Source organism: Gymnogyps californianus, chromosome 10, assembly GCF_018139145.2.
Source record: "Gymnogyps californianus isolate 813 chromosome 10, ASM1813914v2, whole genome shotgun sequence".
NCBI lineage: Eukaryota > Metazoa > Chordata > Aves > Accipitriformes > Cathartidae > Gymnogyps > Gymnogyps californianus.
In genome coordinates, this window is record NC_059480.1 from 7215261 (window position 1) to 7233720 (window position 18460).

The following is an 18460-nucleotide window of genomic DNA, read 5'->3' on the forward strand; positions in this document are numbered from 1 at the left end:
GCACTTGCACGATCTTATGTTCCAGAAAGTATCAGAAAAAATAAAGGTTAGTAAGTACTTTGTCTAGTGTGGACATCTGCAGTTGGACATCTGCATTTTTCTTGGAAGCACTGGAGCTCAGTTGCTGGAGTCTTGAATTGTGGAATTTATGTAATCTTGTGTTTCCAGAAAGCATTTTCTTTGAAAAATGTAACTGCCCTGTTGGTCAGTTAATAGAGTAATCAGACTAGCTACACATTATCATGCTCTTTGTGTATATGACATCCCAAAATGTATGGGTTTGCTATATTAAAGTGCTCTTGCTTTGATTAAATACGAGGAGGATTGCTCACTCATTTAATAGCACTTGGGGCATTTCAAGTGATGCAGTTTAGAGTTGCAAAACAGAAATACTCTGGAACAGTTGTATGAATAGTGTCAAGCGTTAACGCCTGTAGTTTTAGTCATGCAAGGTCTCTCAAACTCAGGCACATCATTCATTTTGTTTTATATAAAATGTCTGACACATGCGGCTGTGATGCATCACATTGTAATGATCAGGTCAGGAAACCTGGCAAGCTGTTTTTCCTTGAAAGGGAGGGCTGCATAATACTATTCGTGATTGCTGTTTGTTCAATAAAGTTTTCAGTCTTCCAATTTATTTACTTTCAATTTTGATTTCAGTTCATATAACCTTCAGAAAACATTTGTGCTGTCTACTGCTTACAAAAGGAAGGCTCTAGCAGCCCCTTGCTGCATTTATCTCTTGCTGTGGAGCTAATATGTCTGCAGTAATAAATGTATCCATTTGAAATAGAAGTGATTAAGTTCTTGTTGAAATGTCTTCTGGAACAAAACATTAGCTTTTGCTTTCAAAGGGCAGATATTGCAGCAGATAGCACTTAACCTGGCCAAGGACAAAGTGTTATGTTTAAACATCACTTTTCTGCTTGCCTCTATGAAACAGCAAGGATATCTGCATTCAAGCACTTCCATTTCTTAATACATCAAAACAAGTATCCCTACAGAATTGAAAGTAGCATGATGGTAACTATGGCTTTATTTTTAAAAACAGCCCACCCATCCTACCAATTTGCTGTGATTTCTTCCTTTGAACTTCTAAATCTGAAAGATACAACAAAGGAAAAAAAAAAAAATAGGCAGGCATTGATATTTACACACTAGACTTCTGTCTTCAGAGGCACTGATTCATCTAGCTGTACATTTCTGAACTAAAACCGAGTTTGACCATCTTGCAGTAATCCCTGGTTGTCCAGCTCAGAAATTCATATGACATTTGACACTAATATTGCCATCTTGAAAGTATGTTGTAACTGTGGCCATTGCTTTTCAAAGCTGATGTATATTAGTGAAACCATATAGATCGTCATTTTGCCGACTATCTGGGAAAAAGCTCAAGGCCAAAGGATGAAGGATGGAGAAGATTTGAGTTTCGTGCCCAAATCAGGTAGACACATAGACTGCTTGTCCATCTGTGTGTATACAGAGCACAACAGAGGTCCTTCTAGCACTATGGAGGTCCTGATGTGTTGCATAGGACTTTCTAAATACTAATGCAATAAGTTAATAATGACAATTGAATCAAATCATTGATAATAACTCATCAATCTAGTGACTAAGTGCTATATATTTTCTTAATTTGAAGCTAATAGGATCCCCAGTAACTATGCTGATATATCCCAAGTATGCATCTCCTACATACAGTTTTGTATTCTCAAAAGTTGATATAGACATTAAGAAACTGATATTATGTATTAACAAATGTGAAAATACAGAGCAAATACCAAATTGTCTGATTTTTCTATTTTATACATGTCTTGTTTTCAAAGAGTATGTTTTAAGATGCGTCTATTTATCAAATATATTCTGCAATTGTACCACAAGTATTTATCAACATTGTTTTAACTTTCATTAATTTTAGTGATGTATAAATTGCAATAATGTTATTTTTTCCTATGAGTGGAATTTGGAAACAATACCGTTTAAAAAACATATGGTACATAAAAATTAGTCACCTGACAATAAGTACTAATTAATATTTTTCTCTTGCATTCTGTCTTTCAGATTTGTGATAAAGAATGGCATTACTACATTGTCAATGTTGAGTTTCCCGTTGTTACGTTATACATGGATGGAACAACATATGAACCTTACCTTGTGACCAATGATTGGCCTATCCACCCTTCACACATAGCCATGCAGCTGACAGTTGGTGCTTGCTGGCAAGGTAATATGACAGCAAAGAGTAGACAGTAGAATCATTACTTCAGACCAAAAAGAATCTTATTTGTCTCACTGATTGCATACTTAATAAATTACTAAAAGGTTGGTGGTATAAAATCAGAAGTAAATCCAGAGTTAATAATTAATCAAGTCCAAGGATAAAACAGATGAGACGTTAACAGGCTTTGCATTTCCATCATCTAAAGAAGGGTTGAATACAGTTTGTGTATTCAATGTGAAAGATTGTCTTTATCTTTTGTCTTCACTTCTTTTAATTGTTTCCCTTGTTCTCCAGCTTTAAGCAAACTATCTAAATATTTCTCTAAAGAACTCCAGCTATCTCCTTTCAGTCTCTGCCTCAAATTTCTTTCACAACTCATGGCCTGATCCTGCACTCTTCACATTGGACGTATATCAACAATAATTGGGCTAATTTAATAAATTCACCCTGTTATAGACCAGATGTAAAAGTGAGAGTAAAATAAAACCAAAGTCACAACCCCAGAGCCATACTTGTATGGGCCTTTGCTTAAATATTAGTTTTTCCTGTTTTCTACTCTTTATAATCCCATCCTTCTCATTCTTTTTTCTGGTCCTTATGCCACTGTTTCTTTTTCTGTTCTCTGCCTTACATCTGAAGCAGTCCTCTTTCTCTGCTCATCTGCTCTTGTAAAGTTGTATCCATTCCCTTTCACGTTGATTTTCTATTTATATACTGTGTCTTGTTTTCACTTAAGACAAAGTATGAAGTGAAGCAAACTGTATAATTAGGAAAAAATGCTTTAACACAGATTGTGTTTCTTCCCCACTCTTTAATGCTGGCTCACTTTCTCGTTTATTACCTTGTTTGCCAGTTTGATCTCTGCTCATTTACAATATGTTATCTGCAAAATTTGGACATCTTGCGCATGGCAGAGCTGTTCAGTGTAAATAGTATTAGAAGCAAATCCAGCTGTTAAATTATGAACACCTTGGGGTAAAGATCCAATCTTTACTTTGATGACAACATGCAGAATAAAGCCACACTAATCCTAAAACCAAGATTTGATAAGTTTTGAATATTGATCACTGTGATAGGTATTATGATAGCTAGCTAATCAGCATGACACTAGTCCCATATATTTGTAAAAGTATAGACTGATTCTTGTCTAACTGGTATTTGCACGTGTAGGCTTCCATCTCTATAGGATGATCTTTAGGTGTATGGGATTTTTTCATTGATGTTAAATATATAACAGAATACATTTAATTTTGCTTTAAGGTACTAATATTCTAAGGGAATGTTACTCTTTTTAGCTAAAAATACGTAGTGAAATACCTATCAAACTCTTGAGAAACCAGAACTTTGGTTTAGCCAGTAGTTTACTGGGATGAATAGTTGACAGATACCAATTTGATTTACATGAATTTTCTTTTAGTTTTATCTAGTTTTTTTTCTTATGTAGTTTTGGTGCAGTATTTTTAAATCAAAGTTCCAGAGTTAACAAATGCAGATGTAATTCGTGAATGGAGTAAATTCAGTTCTTTCTAGACATGAGCAAATGCCATAGGGACTGTGAATAATGATTGAGTATTGCCTTCTGAAAAATCAGCATTTCTCAGTAGCCATACTAAAGAAATTTTATTTTAATCCCTTACTTCATGTTTATTTCTAGGTTTTTCTGCATAGGTCTACGTAAATATTTTTGTCCATTGTTTATATTACTTCTGCCCATTAACATCTTTCATTCATACATTGTGGTTTTATTACTCTCTAATAGCAATCTTCAGGGTTTTTTTTTTCCTAAATGTCTCAGTATTGGTGGGAATCCACTCCCCTCTGCCCTCACCTGAATCTCATGTTAATCATCGTGCAGGTGCCAAGTTTTGAGAACTGGAGTAGTAACTTTATCTGTGGAACAGATATGCCAGTTTTGCCACAGTGCTGCATCTGTGGGTTTCATCTACCTCCAAGGCAGCTGAATACAATAAGAATAATCTTGTTTCCTTTGGATCTTTGTCTCTTTATCTCAAATTGTTAAGAGAAAGAATTAAGGTAAAACTCATATAGGCTCACAATAAATTTGGACCACAGACTATATTTAGTATTTAAGCTGTTAAACAAATAGAAAGTTTCAATCGTTTTCAGACATTTTTAGCTTTGCCTTGAACAATTTGATGACTTAATGAATAACCATTCAGGATAAGATTCTTCTTCCTTTTTGGTGAAACACCTGATTTAAACTACTGAAATTTTACCTATTGCTGCTGTCAATATTTACTGCAAGATTAGGTTATTGCTATTTTAATAGTGGAAGAATTGGAACTTGTCAAAAGTAGAAACAAATTTTCCATCTCATGAAAATGTCAAGATTTAGCTAAGATAGTGTGCTAAAGATTCTGATAAACTATCATGTGGCAGGCAAAAAGATGAACTTTTAATGCTTATATGAAACAAGATTTCCAAGATATTGCTTTTGGCAAAGCTTATCTTTTGATAAGTTTGTTTTGATCACCTCAAACCGTTTTAAATGAATGGTATGGAAAGTCACTTTGTTAATAAGATTCAGCATTCTATTTCAGTCTGTTGAATTGTAATTATTCAACACAGAAAACCAATCTATTCCGTTCAAAATGTTAATTTTCAAAATCCATACATTTCAAGAAAAAGTGGATCTATCAAACAAATAATTTGACTATAAATAGTTTCAGTGAAACTATTAACTGAGTCTACTTAGGATGATACATTTTGGCCAGTAAGAATAGTCTAAACCTTTACATTTTCAAAGCATACGAAAACTGCTTTACAACCATCTATGATTTATTTCAGTAAAAATATGCAGTGATATTGGTGTCAGAAGCCATTCAGAGGACTCCTTGTTAAGAGAATATGAGGAGTTTCTAGCTCTGGTTTGCTCAGACTTTCCTTCCCTTTTCATCAAAGCACTGGCAGAATAGGAACACAAGCTCTAACCTCTTCCTTCAGAAAGGACAAGACTTTTTCTTCTGTCTTTACTAAACTGTTTTATAGTTCTGAGTCCACAGTATCCATTTATCAAAGTCAAATTTGAAAAACAATCTCAACTCAGACAACTAAATGAACCAGAAGAAATAACATTTCTTTTTCTTACCACACCAATTCCGATTTGCTCACAGCAAAAAGTAAGTCATCTTGACTGCAGGGCAGCTTAAGAACTGGTGGGGAGGAGGAAGAGTGTATTTAGAGGGCAAAGTGAAAAATCAAGAACAAAAAGAATTGTAATTTACTCTGTTAGCACTAATAGGAAAATCTGCTACTGCTAGGAAGGATTTACCCTTTCATATATGACAATTTTCAGTTCTGTTCTGGAAACTGGGATTGTTCTGCTGTTTCTCTAGGAATCTGAGAATCCTGCAGGTTATGAGACAAGTGACTCTTTCAGCCCTGGTCTTTTCATCACTTACACTGGTACTCATCCTGAGGTTACGTAGCACATATCATGCTTGCACCTCCTTCTTGTCTTTCTCAGACTTATGTCATGCAGGAGTCTCGGGCACAGAAAGAGAATTCTTTTCTTTGAGATTAATATTTCCTATTATTAGTATTTCAATTCCAGAGTAACTCTTTTCTGACTTTTATAGCCTTGTTTATAGCATCCATTATGAAAAGTTAGGTTAGTTTTTATTTCTACCTTCAGCTGTTAAAGTGAAATATAAGAGCAGTTTAAGTTCGGTGCTGTTCTCCTGCATCTAACATGAAAACAAACCAAATGTGCAATCTCTCAGGCTTACTTGATAAATTTAAACTTTAGCCTATGATGTGCTCATTGTCCCATTTGCTTCAAACTATTTGACTTTTTTTTTTTTTTTTTTTGACATCAGCATTCTAGTTATAATGGGCAAGTCTCTCCTACATCTTTACCCCTGCCTTGGCAGTGTAAAAAGCATGCCTGATTTGTTTGTTCCTGATTTTATGCAATATTTCTTTAAATAATGTGAGCTGAGTGCTAGGACTCTCCTACAAGGAGGAAAAATTAGCCTTTTCCTGAAGAGCAGAGTCTCATCTAGGGGGCAAGAGGGTATTGGATGCAGAATTAATGGTCTCAGTGTGTGGATGGCGGCCTGGAGACAAGCAGAGAGTAAAGATGGCTGAAAGAGCAGAGAGCCAGGCTTTAAAGGTGATAGAAGAGAACCTTCCTAGGGTCTGTCAGGCACTGGGTAAAGTTTACTGCAACCCAGGAAGTCACTGAAGTACCTAAAACCAAGCCTGAGGGATAGTTTCCAGCTTTACTGACACATTGGGCATGAGGAAAGTTGAATAAAAAAATCTTTTTTACATTTTGTTCTGGCATAATCGATATGAATTTTTTCTACTTAAAATTAGGTATTCTGGATGTTACTCTAGGATAATCTTCCTTTTTTAATTGAAAAACCTTGGTTCTTTCTTCAGGGAGCTCGTTAAAGGGAAGATCTAAGCAGAGCTACCTCATTGATTTAGGGTCCTATCACAATGGTTAGCATAGAGTTAATTGTTTTTTATTTTGTGTACTTCATATTTAATACTGCTATACTTTAGGGGGGAGGAAGTTACACTTTGAGGGTGGGAGTTAAAGCATTATCTTTAGGCTAAACCGTTTGTGTTGATTCAGTTACATGTGATCCAAAAGCAGTGACAGCTGGAGACAGAAACTTCTTAACCTGTTGCAGCCTGTCTCCAACAGTCGTCATGCATGGCAAATCCTAACTTCTTAGCTGTGCTTTCAGTGACACTAGGCCTGCAAAAAGGCAATACTGCCTACAGAGCTAAGCAAACTGGACTCTTAGTGAACTAACTGAGGGCAGAAATGAACAGTTTGGAGTGCTAGTACAGCTGTTCCTGAAATTAGGCCTTTACGTATCCTGGTAAAGTTTGACAGCTTTCTCTGCAGATACTTAGGGTTAAGGATATAACTTAATTTTAACTTCTTTAAAAGGCCTTTTTTGTTCACATCAGCGGTCTCAGAGATGATTGTCAAGGGTGTGATTTTGATGTAGGTGGGGTTCTTTAGGTCCAAAGTGCTGTTCTGTCTCTAATGGTGAAAGAAATTTTGAGGCAAAATTACTCTTTCTCAAGAGTATCTATAGGACAAAATTGACTTGCTTGTATGTGTGCTTCCCAGAACAAAAGAGGCACCAAAGAGAACATGTGGGAAGTGTGACCCTGGCACTGTCTCTGAACCCCTACCTCCCTGAATGGAAGTTAGAAGCAGACATGGCCCATCAGGATAGGAGAGAGCACCTCAAGGCTGAACTTTGGCTCTCATTTCTACTCTCTTCTTCTCTAGCAATAAAAATACTCTAGCTTTGTCCTTCCAGCTCAAGATTCTCGAGAGCTTTCCAAATGATAAAGAGATAACACAGTTCTGCAGCAAGGAAGTAGAATTACACTTACTCTGTGAGGATAAAGCAGTATCAAGAGGGTAGGTGATTTTTCCTCAGGTCACTTAAAAAAGTCTGCATCACAGCAAGAATAGAATCAGACTTCCTGATCAACCACAAAATTGTTCTTATTCTCCCTTTTAGCTTTTGCAATCCTGTTTCATTCTCCTAAGCAATACAAACAAATTAAGGTTAGTTTATCCTGGAGCTGCACTTTCTGGGGGCTTACCCTAGTAAGTTCTCCTCTGAGTTCATTATTTTTGATTCAGTTTATCTGAGAACATAGCAAATGGATGCTTTTACAGAGTGAGAAATTTCTTCTATTAAACCAAGGTTCCCACTCTGATCCCTTCATTGCTGACTATTCTGTGGCAAAGGCAGCCAGAAGAAGGGAGCAAGTTACATGATTTGGTAGTCTAATCATCTTTTGTACCACAGGCTGCAAACAGACTTCCTCCAAGTTTCTCTGAAAAGATAAAGTCTTGAGTTCATACTCCTTCCCTCCCAAAATGGCTTGTTTCTTTACGTAGCTTTCCCAAAGTCCTGTCAGGAAAGTAGTGACACAAGTTAATGACTTGTCACAAGGTTATATTGTAGCTTACCATGACTGTAAGTCTTTATTTCTAATAATGCCACCCATTCTAGACCACTGGAGCTTCATAGTGTAATTATGCTGGCCACATGGCACAGGGGAAGGTCTTTAGGAGAAGCCTGTCAAAAGGCAAACTTTGTTATCATGAATATCGCAGAAGGCTATTGTAGTTCCTGTTTTCGAAGTAATTTCTGTTTTCTATTCTATTTCTCTTTTGTATTCTCCTGTCATTTTCCTCTTTCCTTAACCTAGGCTGGAGACCAATTTTTTTAGAGAGTCCTGTGGAATAACCTTATTAACCTTATAGGTCAGCACTCTGCTGACATATCAATCACAAAGTTGCAGTCAGAGAACTGACTTACTATTCAAGGCGAGAAGAATAGTATGAGTTAAAAGTTGGAGAGGGATCAGATCACTGAGAGACAAATACAGTGTGGGCAGTGTAGCAGCAGCAGCCTGTATCACTCAATCTTGGACTTCCCCCAGAAATCAAGATATTCAACAGAGAAAGATTACCCCCTACTGTGCATTCTAACGCTAGTGGATCATGCCTTGGGGCCTGACATAGCTAGCACCAACCTGAGGCCTCAGTGGAGTGATACAAGGAAACAAATTAATGCAAGACCACCTAGGTACATTTCAACATAATGTGATGCTGAATACCTGTATACTGATGCTTCTGTTAGTACAGCAGTGTTCTCTCTATATTGCCTTTCTCATCAAAAACAAGATGGACCGGATTTCAATGCACTTCACAGATCTTTGCTGGAATTTTAGCTGTAGCAGAAATACAAACATACGTGGAAGGTTAGTTTAGGAGGGTGTTTTCTTGGAGAGCTGAATTCGCATTCAAATCTGTCACTAACTCAGCATAGATATATGTCCCTTATTTAATTGAATTTCTGCACTGGGGACTATGCACCAGCACAAGAACGTTATTTGAAGAACAGGAATATAGGTTTTTCTAGGCAACATTAACATCACTCGGACTGTGATCTACTCTAAGATACATAAGACTGTAACATTTTTCCATGATTGTCAGCAGTTCCCACAGTTCCCCTAGAAATAACAAAAATGTATTGGCTTAATTGTGAGAGATTATAGGGTGTTTTTCTTGAGAAAAATTATCTTAAATAGCATAAGTTATACCACGCTTTTGATCTGTGGATCTATTGCACAGAGATAGATTAGCATATGCATACTTAAGAGCAGGTAGCCCTTAGTGTTCTCTGTACTTGTCTTATTTCAGATAATGCTTTAAAGCCTAAAGCTGTCTGTGTGAGGTCGTCAGGTTATAATATCTACCAAGAGCAGGGGCAGACTTAAATGGTGCCGTGTTTGATGAGTAATATTCTGAGTAATTTCTGTCTGAATGATATAAAAAACCCACTAAAACTTTTTTTGTGCTGAGAAGCTCTGGGAGTATAAAAACTCAAGTCACTAATTGGGACTACTCCTGAAATCTGTTAGGTTTCATCCTGTTTAACAGCCAATCTACTTGTCAGGGAATTAAACCCAGCTCCCTAAACTGCCATAATAAAAAGATGGGATAAATTTTGGGACTTGGACCTGAGGACTTCAGAGCCAGAATGTCTTGCAGCTGCTTCCAGATTCACTTCAATCTTTATGTTGGGACCCTGAATAATCGATCCTTCTTTAATTATCTGGCTCAGTATAACCAGAGTCTATAACGTCTTGAAAGAATCACATCTCAGTTGAAAATTCTCTTGATTCATCATTTCCAGTGAAAACCTCATTGTGCTTAGACTGCCCTGATAATTACTTGCTTATTATTAGGGTAGGGCAAAAGGCCTAAAAGATCTGTAAGCTCAACAAAGTCACTTGTTTTGACAAAAAGGCATGATTGCTCTTTGGAGACGAGTAAGTGAATGCAAACAGCACTTTCCATCTCTGAAGTCAAAACAACTGTAAAATTCAATGGTAATCAAATTCTGTCACACTTTATATCAACGTAATGTGAAATTAAAAAAAAAGAAACAAAAACCAAAATGGTGTCATGGAAATAGGCACTGCTTCACTAATGAATGTGCCTTAACCCCATGAAGTCTGAGCCTTGAGAATCTTCAGTTTCCCCTGGACTCTCCAATGTTATATCTAACAGAACCTCCTCATGGCTGGGATCAGAAGGTGTTTGCTAGATGACAGTCCTTAACCCCCCTAAATTGTTACTTGTCTGAGAGATTCTAGCTGTTTACGACAAGGTGACGTGTATACTAGAAGCATCTGTTTTCCTCCATGTGTATAAGGGAGTCACCCTGACTGATCTGCCCACAAGTAGGACAGGCATCTGCAACATACGCGTCTAAAATTAAGTAGGCTAATTCTACATTTGGTCTGCTGTGTTTGAAATTTCAGGCACCAACTGTAACTGTGCTTGTGACTATTTGCTTGTGACTGTTTAGGAATATGCCACACACAGTGATATTGTAAAGTCTTGCTTTCGTTGGCAGCTTGATCACTCCCCACTGAGGGCTGCTGTGTGGGTGCAGCATACTGCCTTTTCTGGTGTGTGTGTCCTCCTCCGACTTGTGCTTCCTGCTCCAGCGTGCTGTGGTGCTGAGCTTGGTATGAGTGAGCACAGGCACCAGCTGTGAATAGCATAGGAGGGAAGGAACACTCAGAAGTAGTCAGAGGGTTATAAAGTTCTTGTGGTGAGGGAACACCCTGACCCTAGTGTAGGATGTGCCCCTGCCCAACCCTACCCCTAGGCTGCAACTAATATCATGGGACATTAGTAGACCCTGATAATTCTAGTTATCTAGATAATTCCAGTAGCAGCATGCACTTTATTTTTGCAGCTCATTCTGAGCCCTGTGCCTCAGGGCTGTCTCTTTATGTCTCAGCTGTCTCTTTCTCAGAACCATAACCCAAGTGTCTGCTATAATGGTTTTAGCTGGTGGGAAGCCCAGCAGGCCAGGGCAGGAGCCGCCGCCTTCTGTATGTTTTGGTGTCAGTGTGTGCTGTACTTGTTCACCTCTACCAGCATTCACGCTTAGCAGAAAAGAAAAGTAACTCAGAAAGACTTTATCAAGGTGACCTGGGTAAAGTTCTGGTGGGAGGCACCCCTCTGCCCCTAGTGCCCAAGCTGCCCTACTTACTCTGCATTGATAGAGTTCCAAGCAGAAGAGATCAGAACCTGCACAGAAGAAGAATCCCATTCCAGAAAATAGTTATTATTTTAGCAAGTGAAAAATGTGATGAATACTACTTTGACAATGCCTAAGCAGTGAACAGCATTATAGTGAAAAATTATGTATGTCAACAGTTCCTCTGGATGCCTCCCACAGTCTGTTGACACCATCTTCCCATTACGAGGATTGAATTAATGCCAAAAAGCCAACATCCATCCTCCTGTATCTGCCAGACTTTGGGAGTGGATGTTCATGCTGGGTCAGGTGGAAAAAGCAATGCACAATTTTATCATCAAGGTCTGAATAACACTGTGGCCTGTGTTGCCTCATAACTGTGATGGTGACCGCAACATTTACATTTAAGGAAGGGAAAAAACCCAGTAGCTTCGAAAATGTGTCATGCAAGGGTCTGTAATGAGAATAAGTGATGTTGTTCTGTAGTGCTGTTTCAGTCTTTTTTGTGTTAGAGACATCAACCTAATTCCCTGACTGACAGTAGGGAAGGTTCCATTTTCCTTTATTGGTTGCATCATTTGGCTAAGTCTTAACTACTTAACTATCCCCGAAGAATTAGCACTCACAGCATATTAATCCGTAGTAATCAATAAACATAGAGCTGAGTGAAACACAACGTGTAACACAGCTGAGGAGTAGGTTTTCTTATTCTCTCAGGTCCTGATGGTATAACATTGTTGTGGAGGTGAGCTGTATCTGACTCGTAAGAAAGGGCAAAAAGACCCTGACAGCAACAAATCCCATGAAACTTGCTGAGGCAGTCTAGGTTAACTGGATGGCCTGACCTCTGGGTAGGAACTGGCAGATGCTGTGTTACAGAACACTATTTTTCACTGCACCGTGACATTGGGAAGTAGAAAAAAATCGAGGACTCAGATTACCTCAAGATCATCATCACTGGAGCTCTACTTTGTTCTCTGAATTGTTGCTCCAGAGGCTTGTGTAATCTATTTAGGTCGTCTTCATTATCTCAAAAATACTGGTGCTTAGGCTCAGTTTGCTGTCAGAACCAAGAGTTAAGTTCTAAGTGTCTTAAAGCAGTAAGAGCTGTTGGGAGTAGTTTACGCCTTTTCCTCAGTTGTTTCTTAGCATGTGGTAATTTCAGTGGTAAGTCAAATTCAGACAACAGAACTGACCATTTCTCCTGCCCAATGAAATCAGTGGCTCTGAGCTGCCTATCAGCTGCATGTGGAGCTGCACAGGCATGAAATGTATCATGCTCAGGGTCAAAGGATCTCTGTTTGAAAAGATCAGTATTTAGAAGAATTTGGATAATATTCTGTAAAAATGTTGCTATCAGCGTTAGCTACAATTACGCACTGTGCTTTAACGTGCTACAGAATTACCATTTTCATGCTGCATTAAATATATTTATACTCATCTAATCTTGGGAGCTAAGAATTTTAGAGTGACTAGGACTTGGAGATCGGCCATCCTGGGCTAAATTTGCACCCACTGAGAAGCTGAGGTCAAATACTTGAAGAATATTAGATTGCAGAAGCAGAAGGAAAGACAGCATTCAAACATACTCATGTAGTAGAACCAAGCATGAATAAACCGCTGATACAGACAGGAGTAAAACAGCCAATTGCTGAGGATTTTCAATTTATTCTAACAATTTTTTCTTCTTACATTTTTTGAGATTGAAAAACTATATTACCAGTAATCCCTTTTATCAAAGCTAGAATACAGGATTGTAGCAGATTGGCTTTAAGCCATTCCTTTAATTTTAGCGAGAGTTTTGGTTTTTGCTTCCCTATTTTGTTGCATTGGATTTTGTCCATTTGCAATCTAATAATTACTAGCAATTGAAACACATCACCAAGCTAACATACCCCACTGAGCTGAGAAGATTCTGAAATGCTGAGGTAGAAGAATATCAAAATGTCAACATGCTGCAATTACAAGCAGCTGTGATGAGTCGAATATAATGACTTCTGTTCACCTTCGAGGATAAAATTGGCAGGTATATAATTTTGTCTTTAGCTCTGGTAAAAGATGCTTATGGAAGGCTTATTTAGCAGTCTATTTTTTTCTAATAAAGTGTGAGATAGTATTCTCTCTTTAAGTGCTCATGTTTTTTCACATGGAAGAAGCTAGTATTCACACTGCCCTGGGTTAACAGGCATGTCCTATGTAAAACACATATAATATTGAGAAGAACACTAGGTTATGGTTAGTACTTCAGATAATAGCAGGAGTTCCAGGAAAAGCAACAGTGATGATCATAGTCTACAGTGTTAGGTAGAAGATGTAAAGAAAAGGCCTTGTTTAGTCTGGCAAAGGAAAAGGGAAGACATAGCCATATTTTGACAGCTCATATTCCCTATTAGGAATAAACTTCCAACTCCAAGGATCAATGGTCATTGGAGTGGATTGCTTGGGGAGCCTCTGTCTTCAGAAGAGTTTAGAACAGCTCAGGCAATTCTCAAGAATGGATTAAGTACAGCTGTTCTCGTCTTGGGGCTAGGGGACAGACTGTATCATCCCTCAGTGTCCCTTCAGACTCTGCTATTGGTTGTTCTAGTGCAATTGGCCCAGCCTGAATCACCCTGTCATAACCATGGGCATAGTTTTGCAGATTTTCTCTACTGACACAATATGAGACTAGCTAGTCCCAGCTATTTTTCACTCACGTTTTCTTGAAATACTTGCTTTTTTTACATAGCAGTTGATAATCTCTCCAGAACAAAGATTACATCACCTCCTTTACAGTCCAAAATTGTTCTATATATCTGCACAAAAACCCAACCTTAGTCCTGTGAAGAGGGTAAGTATGTAAGCCTGTTCTTCAAATACTCACTGTTTTTGTAGTGCCTATATTTGCAGAGCATTTTAAAAGCTTATTCCTGGAAACACTCATATTCTCTTCCATGCTTTTATGTTAGTGGTTGGGCAGATGACTTACAGGACAGATGACTTTAAACAAGAATTATACATCTCCAAGATGGTAATACATCCTTATTGTCGCGGTTTAACCCCAGCCAGCAACTAAGCACCACACAGCCGCTTGCTCACTCCCCACTGCCAGTGGCATGGGGGAGGGAATCGGAAGGGTAAAAGTGAGAAAACTTGTGGGTTGAGATAAAGACAGTTTAACAGGTAAAGCAAAAGCCCCACGCACAGGCAAACCCAAACAAGGAATTCATTCACCACTTCCCATCGGCAGGCAGGTGTTCAGCCATCTCCAGGAAAGCAGGGCTCCATCACACGTAACGCTTACTTGGGAAGACAAACGCCATCACTCCAAACGTCCCCCCTTCCTTCTTCTTCCCCCAGCTTTACATGCTGAGCATGATGTCATATGGGATGCAATATCCCTTTGGTCAGTTGGGGTCAGCTGTCCCGGCTGTGTCCCCTCCCAGCTCCTTGTGCACCCCCAGCCTCCTCGCTGGTGGGGTGGGGTGAGAAGCAGAAAAGGCCTTGACTCTGTGTGAGCACTGCTCAGCAGTAACTAGAACATCCCTGTGTTATCAACACCGTTTCCAGCACAAATCTAAAACGCAGCCCCATACTAGCTACTATGAAGAAAATTAACTCTATCCCAGTCAAAACCAGCACACTTGTACACCAGTGTTTTTTGCAGTAGGGCTTGGGCACAGTGAATACTCTGTATATTTAATAGGGTTTATGGGCAATTACTGTATCATTGTAAAAGACCTAGCAATGTAACTGTAAGTGCTTTGTCAGTGACACCAGAGAAGAACTAATCTAAGGTGAAAGAACAACCAATCAAAAAAAAAAAAAAAAAAAAAAATCCAAACCTGAAATTCCTATTCATGGATGTAAGCACCAGTGATGTTGCTCTATAGCTTTACTTCAACAACTGGTTTATCCTGCTTGTTTCTATCAGGCATAGCCACAGCACTGAGTTCTTTGTTCTAGCTTCTCGTCTAGTCCTTCATACATTTTAATGAGCTAGTTTCACATTTAAATACATTAGCTTATCTGAGACTGCTTCTTATTTTGCATGTCCTCAGAACTATTAAGATCCACTGGCAGACTTACTGTAGGTTTCTAAATTTCAAAGCTCCAGGATTAGTGTTGGTGTTTTAGCCTTGGAACTTGCTGTCTTCAGAATTCTGTTAGGGGTATGAGAATTTGAAGCTTCAAAGCACAGTGTGATTCCCCTCTTCTGTAAGTTCTTATCTGGTTTTCTCTCTTGGTCTCCTTTTTAGAGAGAGGTTTGCATATTTTTTTTTTATTTGGCTTACCTTTTTCTGTCCAGATACATTGTTGCTCAATTAGTGGCAACATGTACTTCTAAAGACAATGTAAACAGATAAATGGAACAACATTTTTGCTGAAAAGCCAATGTCTCCATAAAGCACTATCTATTTACCAAATAATTGTCTTGGTAAGTATCAGAAAGGCCAAAGTTACAGTACAAACTAATCCTGCACTTTAGCTGTTGCATATGTGAAAGTTTCTATGAAACTTCAAAAAAATTCTGCCCAGAGGAAGTTTTCTGTATAATGGACAAATGAATGAAAGAGTGGAGAAGAATAACCTCTCCTTGAGGATCTTTCTCTGGGGTAAAAAGAGAGGTAGTTTGTGCTGCTATGTTAACAAAAAAGAACAAAACTTGTCTACTTCTATGAAGAAACAGCATGCTTAGATACCTTCTTTTCTCTCAGTAGACCAGTGTGTATTTTCTTCACTATATAAAATAACTCGAGTCTTCTTCATAGTGCTCATACCACGCAGACTAGAAGTGATGTCTTTCAGGCTTTTAGGTAGCAACATCAGCCTAAAGAAAATTTGCCACTTCATCCCTATCCTAACCCAATCCACACACAAATCTTCAAGTTAAAGTTCAAGCTTGAGCTAGCTTTCCTGGCAGAAATAAGTTGTTAGACACTAAAGCTACAAACACTGTAGAGATGAGTTATCTACCAATTACAACAGCTTATCAGCAGCTTATCAAGTGCTAATCCAATTAGTCTGCATGGCTTCACTGTTGCATGGCGCTCTTAGTCCTCTCAGGCTCAAGGTAGGCAGTAATTCACATGCACTGATATAGCTAACACTTGCAGGAAAGACAGGCTCTAAAAATTCTCCTAGAGGAGGATGAGTATGTCACTAAATATCCCAAGAGTAATTTAGATGCTATGATCACTGGTGCAGGCAGTATGTAATCACATTTTATCGACAACTCCTAAAGATTAGTCTTCCTTTGAAGCTGCCTAGAGTGAAACCGAATAGAGCATAACTAGAGGGCCTAATGCAACACAGACCTGATCTGGCACCAAATGAGCTGCTTTGGGTAAGGGAAGCACTATAAGCCTTTTAGCATAGTGTTGTGCATTGGCCTCCGTTCACTGCTGTGAATTTACACCATATCCTTAGAGACAACCGTTTGTAGAGAGTGTGGCAGTTTGCTTACACAGAGCCATGACCCTTAGCATATCTAAGAACTTCAGGTAGTATGTTTTTTGGAGGAGAAAGGCAAAGGCTGTGTAAGTGATCTTGTAATAGAAAACTTGCAAATACGGTTTCTGTATAAATAAACGTTGCACCTTAAACATTTTTTAAATTCATGTTTGATCACTTCAATAATCTCATCAATTCATTTGTAAAACTGCTGTGCTTCCTTGGACACAGGTTTGGGAAGCTATGTTTCATCTCAGAGTATGTTATCACAGCTTTATAAACGTCTGAGTACAATACTGGAAAAACACTGACAAGAATCTTTCTTAAAGACATGCTGCTACTAGGTACCACTCAACAACCCACAAAGCTATTCCACTTATCACAATAAATGGGATCTCAAATATTCTTGGCTAAAATGGATATAAATTCTTTCAATATGTTAAAACATGAAGTGAATTATTAGATGTGTGATTTGTGTATTGGTATCAATAATCATTTTATATTCTCTTTCTTGCAGGAGGTGAAGTCACCAAGCCCAGATTTGCTCAGTATTTCCATGGCAGCCTGGCCAGTCTTACTATCCGGCCAGGCAAAATTGAGAGTCAGAAAGTGATTTCCTGTTTGCAGGCCTGCAAGGAAGGTCTGGATATTAATTCTCTTGAGAGTCTTGGCCAAGGAATAAAGGTGAGGGATGAACTGACATCATCTTTGATAAAAATTTAGAGCTGATTTATGAAGTGGAGAGCCCAAGGTAGAGTACACACAGTACAAATGTACTCCCAGAAGCAAAGTAATTTCCCATAAAGTCATGCAAAGAAAAAGCAGAACAGTAGAAGAGGTGTGACACTGCAAAGAAAAATGTTTCCATTATTGCAAAGCTAGATGCTCAGAAAGTAAGGCGCTGCTGATATTTCAGAGTGCATAAGAATTGCCAGGTTGTGTTCTCATGCTTATTTTTATCTAGTTTTACAGAAATAGACATGATTTCAAAGAATGATTTAATTTTGATCTCAAGTAGCTTTAAAGCAATGGAAAACATAAGTGGAGTATCTTTCATCTAGAGGCAACTCTGAAAGAAGTCCCAATGCAATAACATGGAAAAATTCAAAGTGTGTTCCAAGAGGAAAACATTATGGGACATGAAAATTGGACAATAAAAAAACCCACTAAAGTCAAGAAACTAAAATTTTACATTTGCATATAAATCATTATCCATCTTCATTATGCAGATGACTATCTTTACTGATATCGTAACACTTTTTCTAAGATTGGAGAACAACATCCAGAGGGAAATCGTGTTTCAATTGACATAGTGGCCAGATTGCTTTGCATTCTTTAAGACAAATTCTGTTCGTTTGGATACATATGTAGGATCTTGACTATAACTTCTATAATGCTTACATGAGGCGCATTGTCAGTTTCCCTTTACTGATACCATTATTAGATGACAGGTGTTCTTCTGCCTAATGTGTAAACACACTGTTAAGCTATTCCTAGCACACAAATCACAATACCATCTTCTAAAGGAGCTGAGCTTCAAATTCAAACTGGGAAGATACTTTGGCTGCAGACTATGCATCCTGTGAAACTGCACAGGTGTTTTTTTAGTGTGCTGTTTTTCAGTGGAGAGAGGGATGGTGCTGTAACACTTGATCTAGAGCATGCAGTGCAAGTGCCATGTACTACATTTTATTAGCTAAACCTTTTCATTGTACAAGATAGGAGACTG

The 18460-nt window shown here is 38.3% G+C and overlaps 1 protein-coding gene across 1 annotated transcript in view; it reads left to right on the forward strand.

The window, feature by feature from the left end:
- Window positions 1–18460, forward strand: part of CLSTN2 (calsyntenin 2) — a 195810-nt gene that overhangs the window by 163250 nt on the left and 14100 nt on the right. Inside the window, exons 8-9 of the mRNA XM_050902833.1 lie at window positions 2065–2227; window positions 17249–17415. Of these exons, the coding sequence (XP_050758790.1) occupies window positions 2065–2227; window positions 17249–17415 (330 nt within the window). The remainder of the gene's footprint in view (window positions 1–2064; window positions 2228–17248; window positions 17416–18460) is intronic.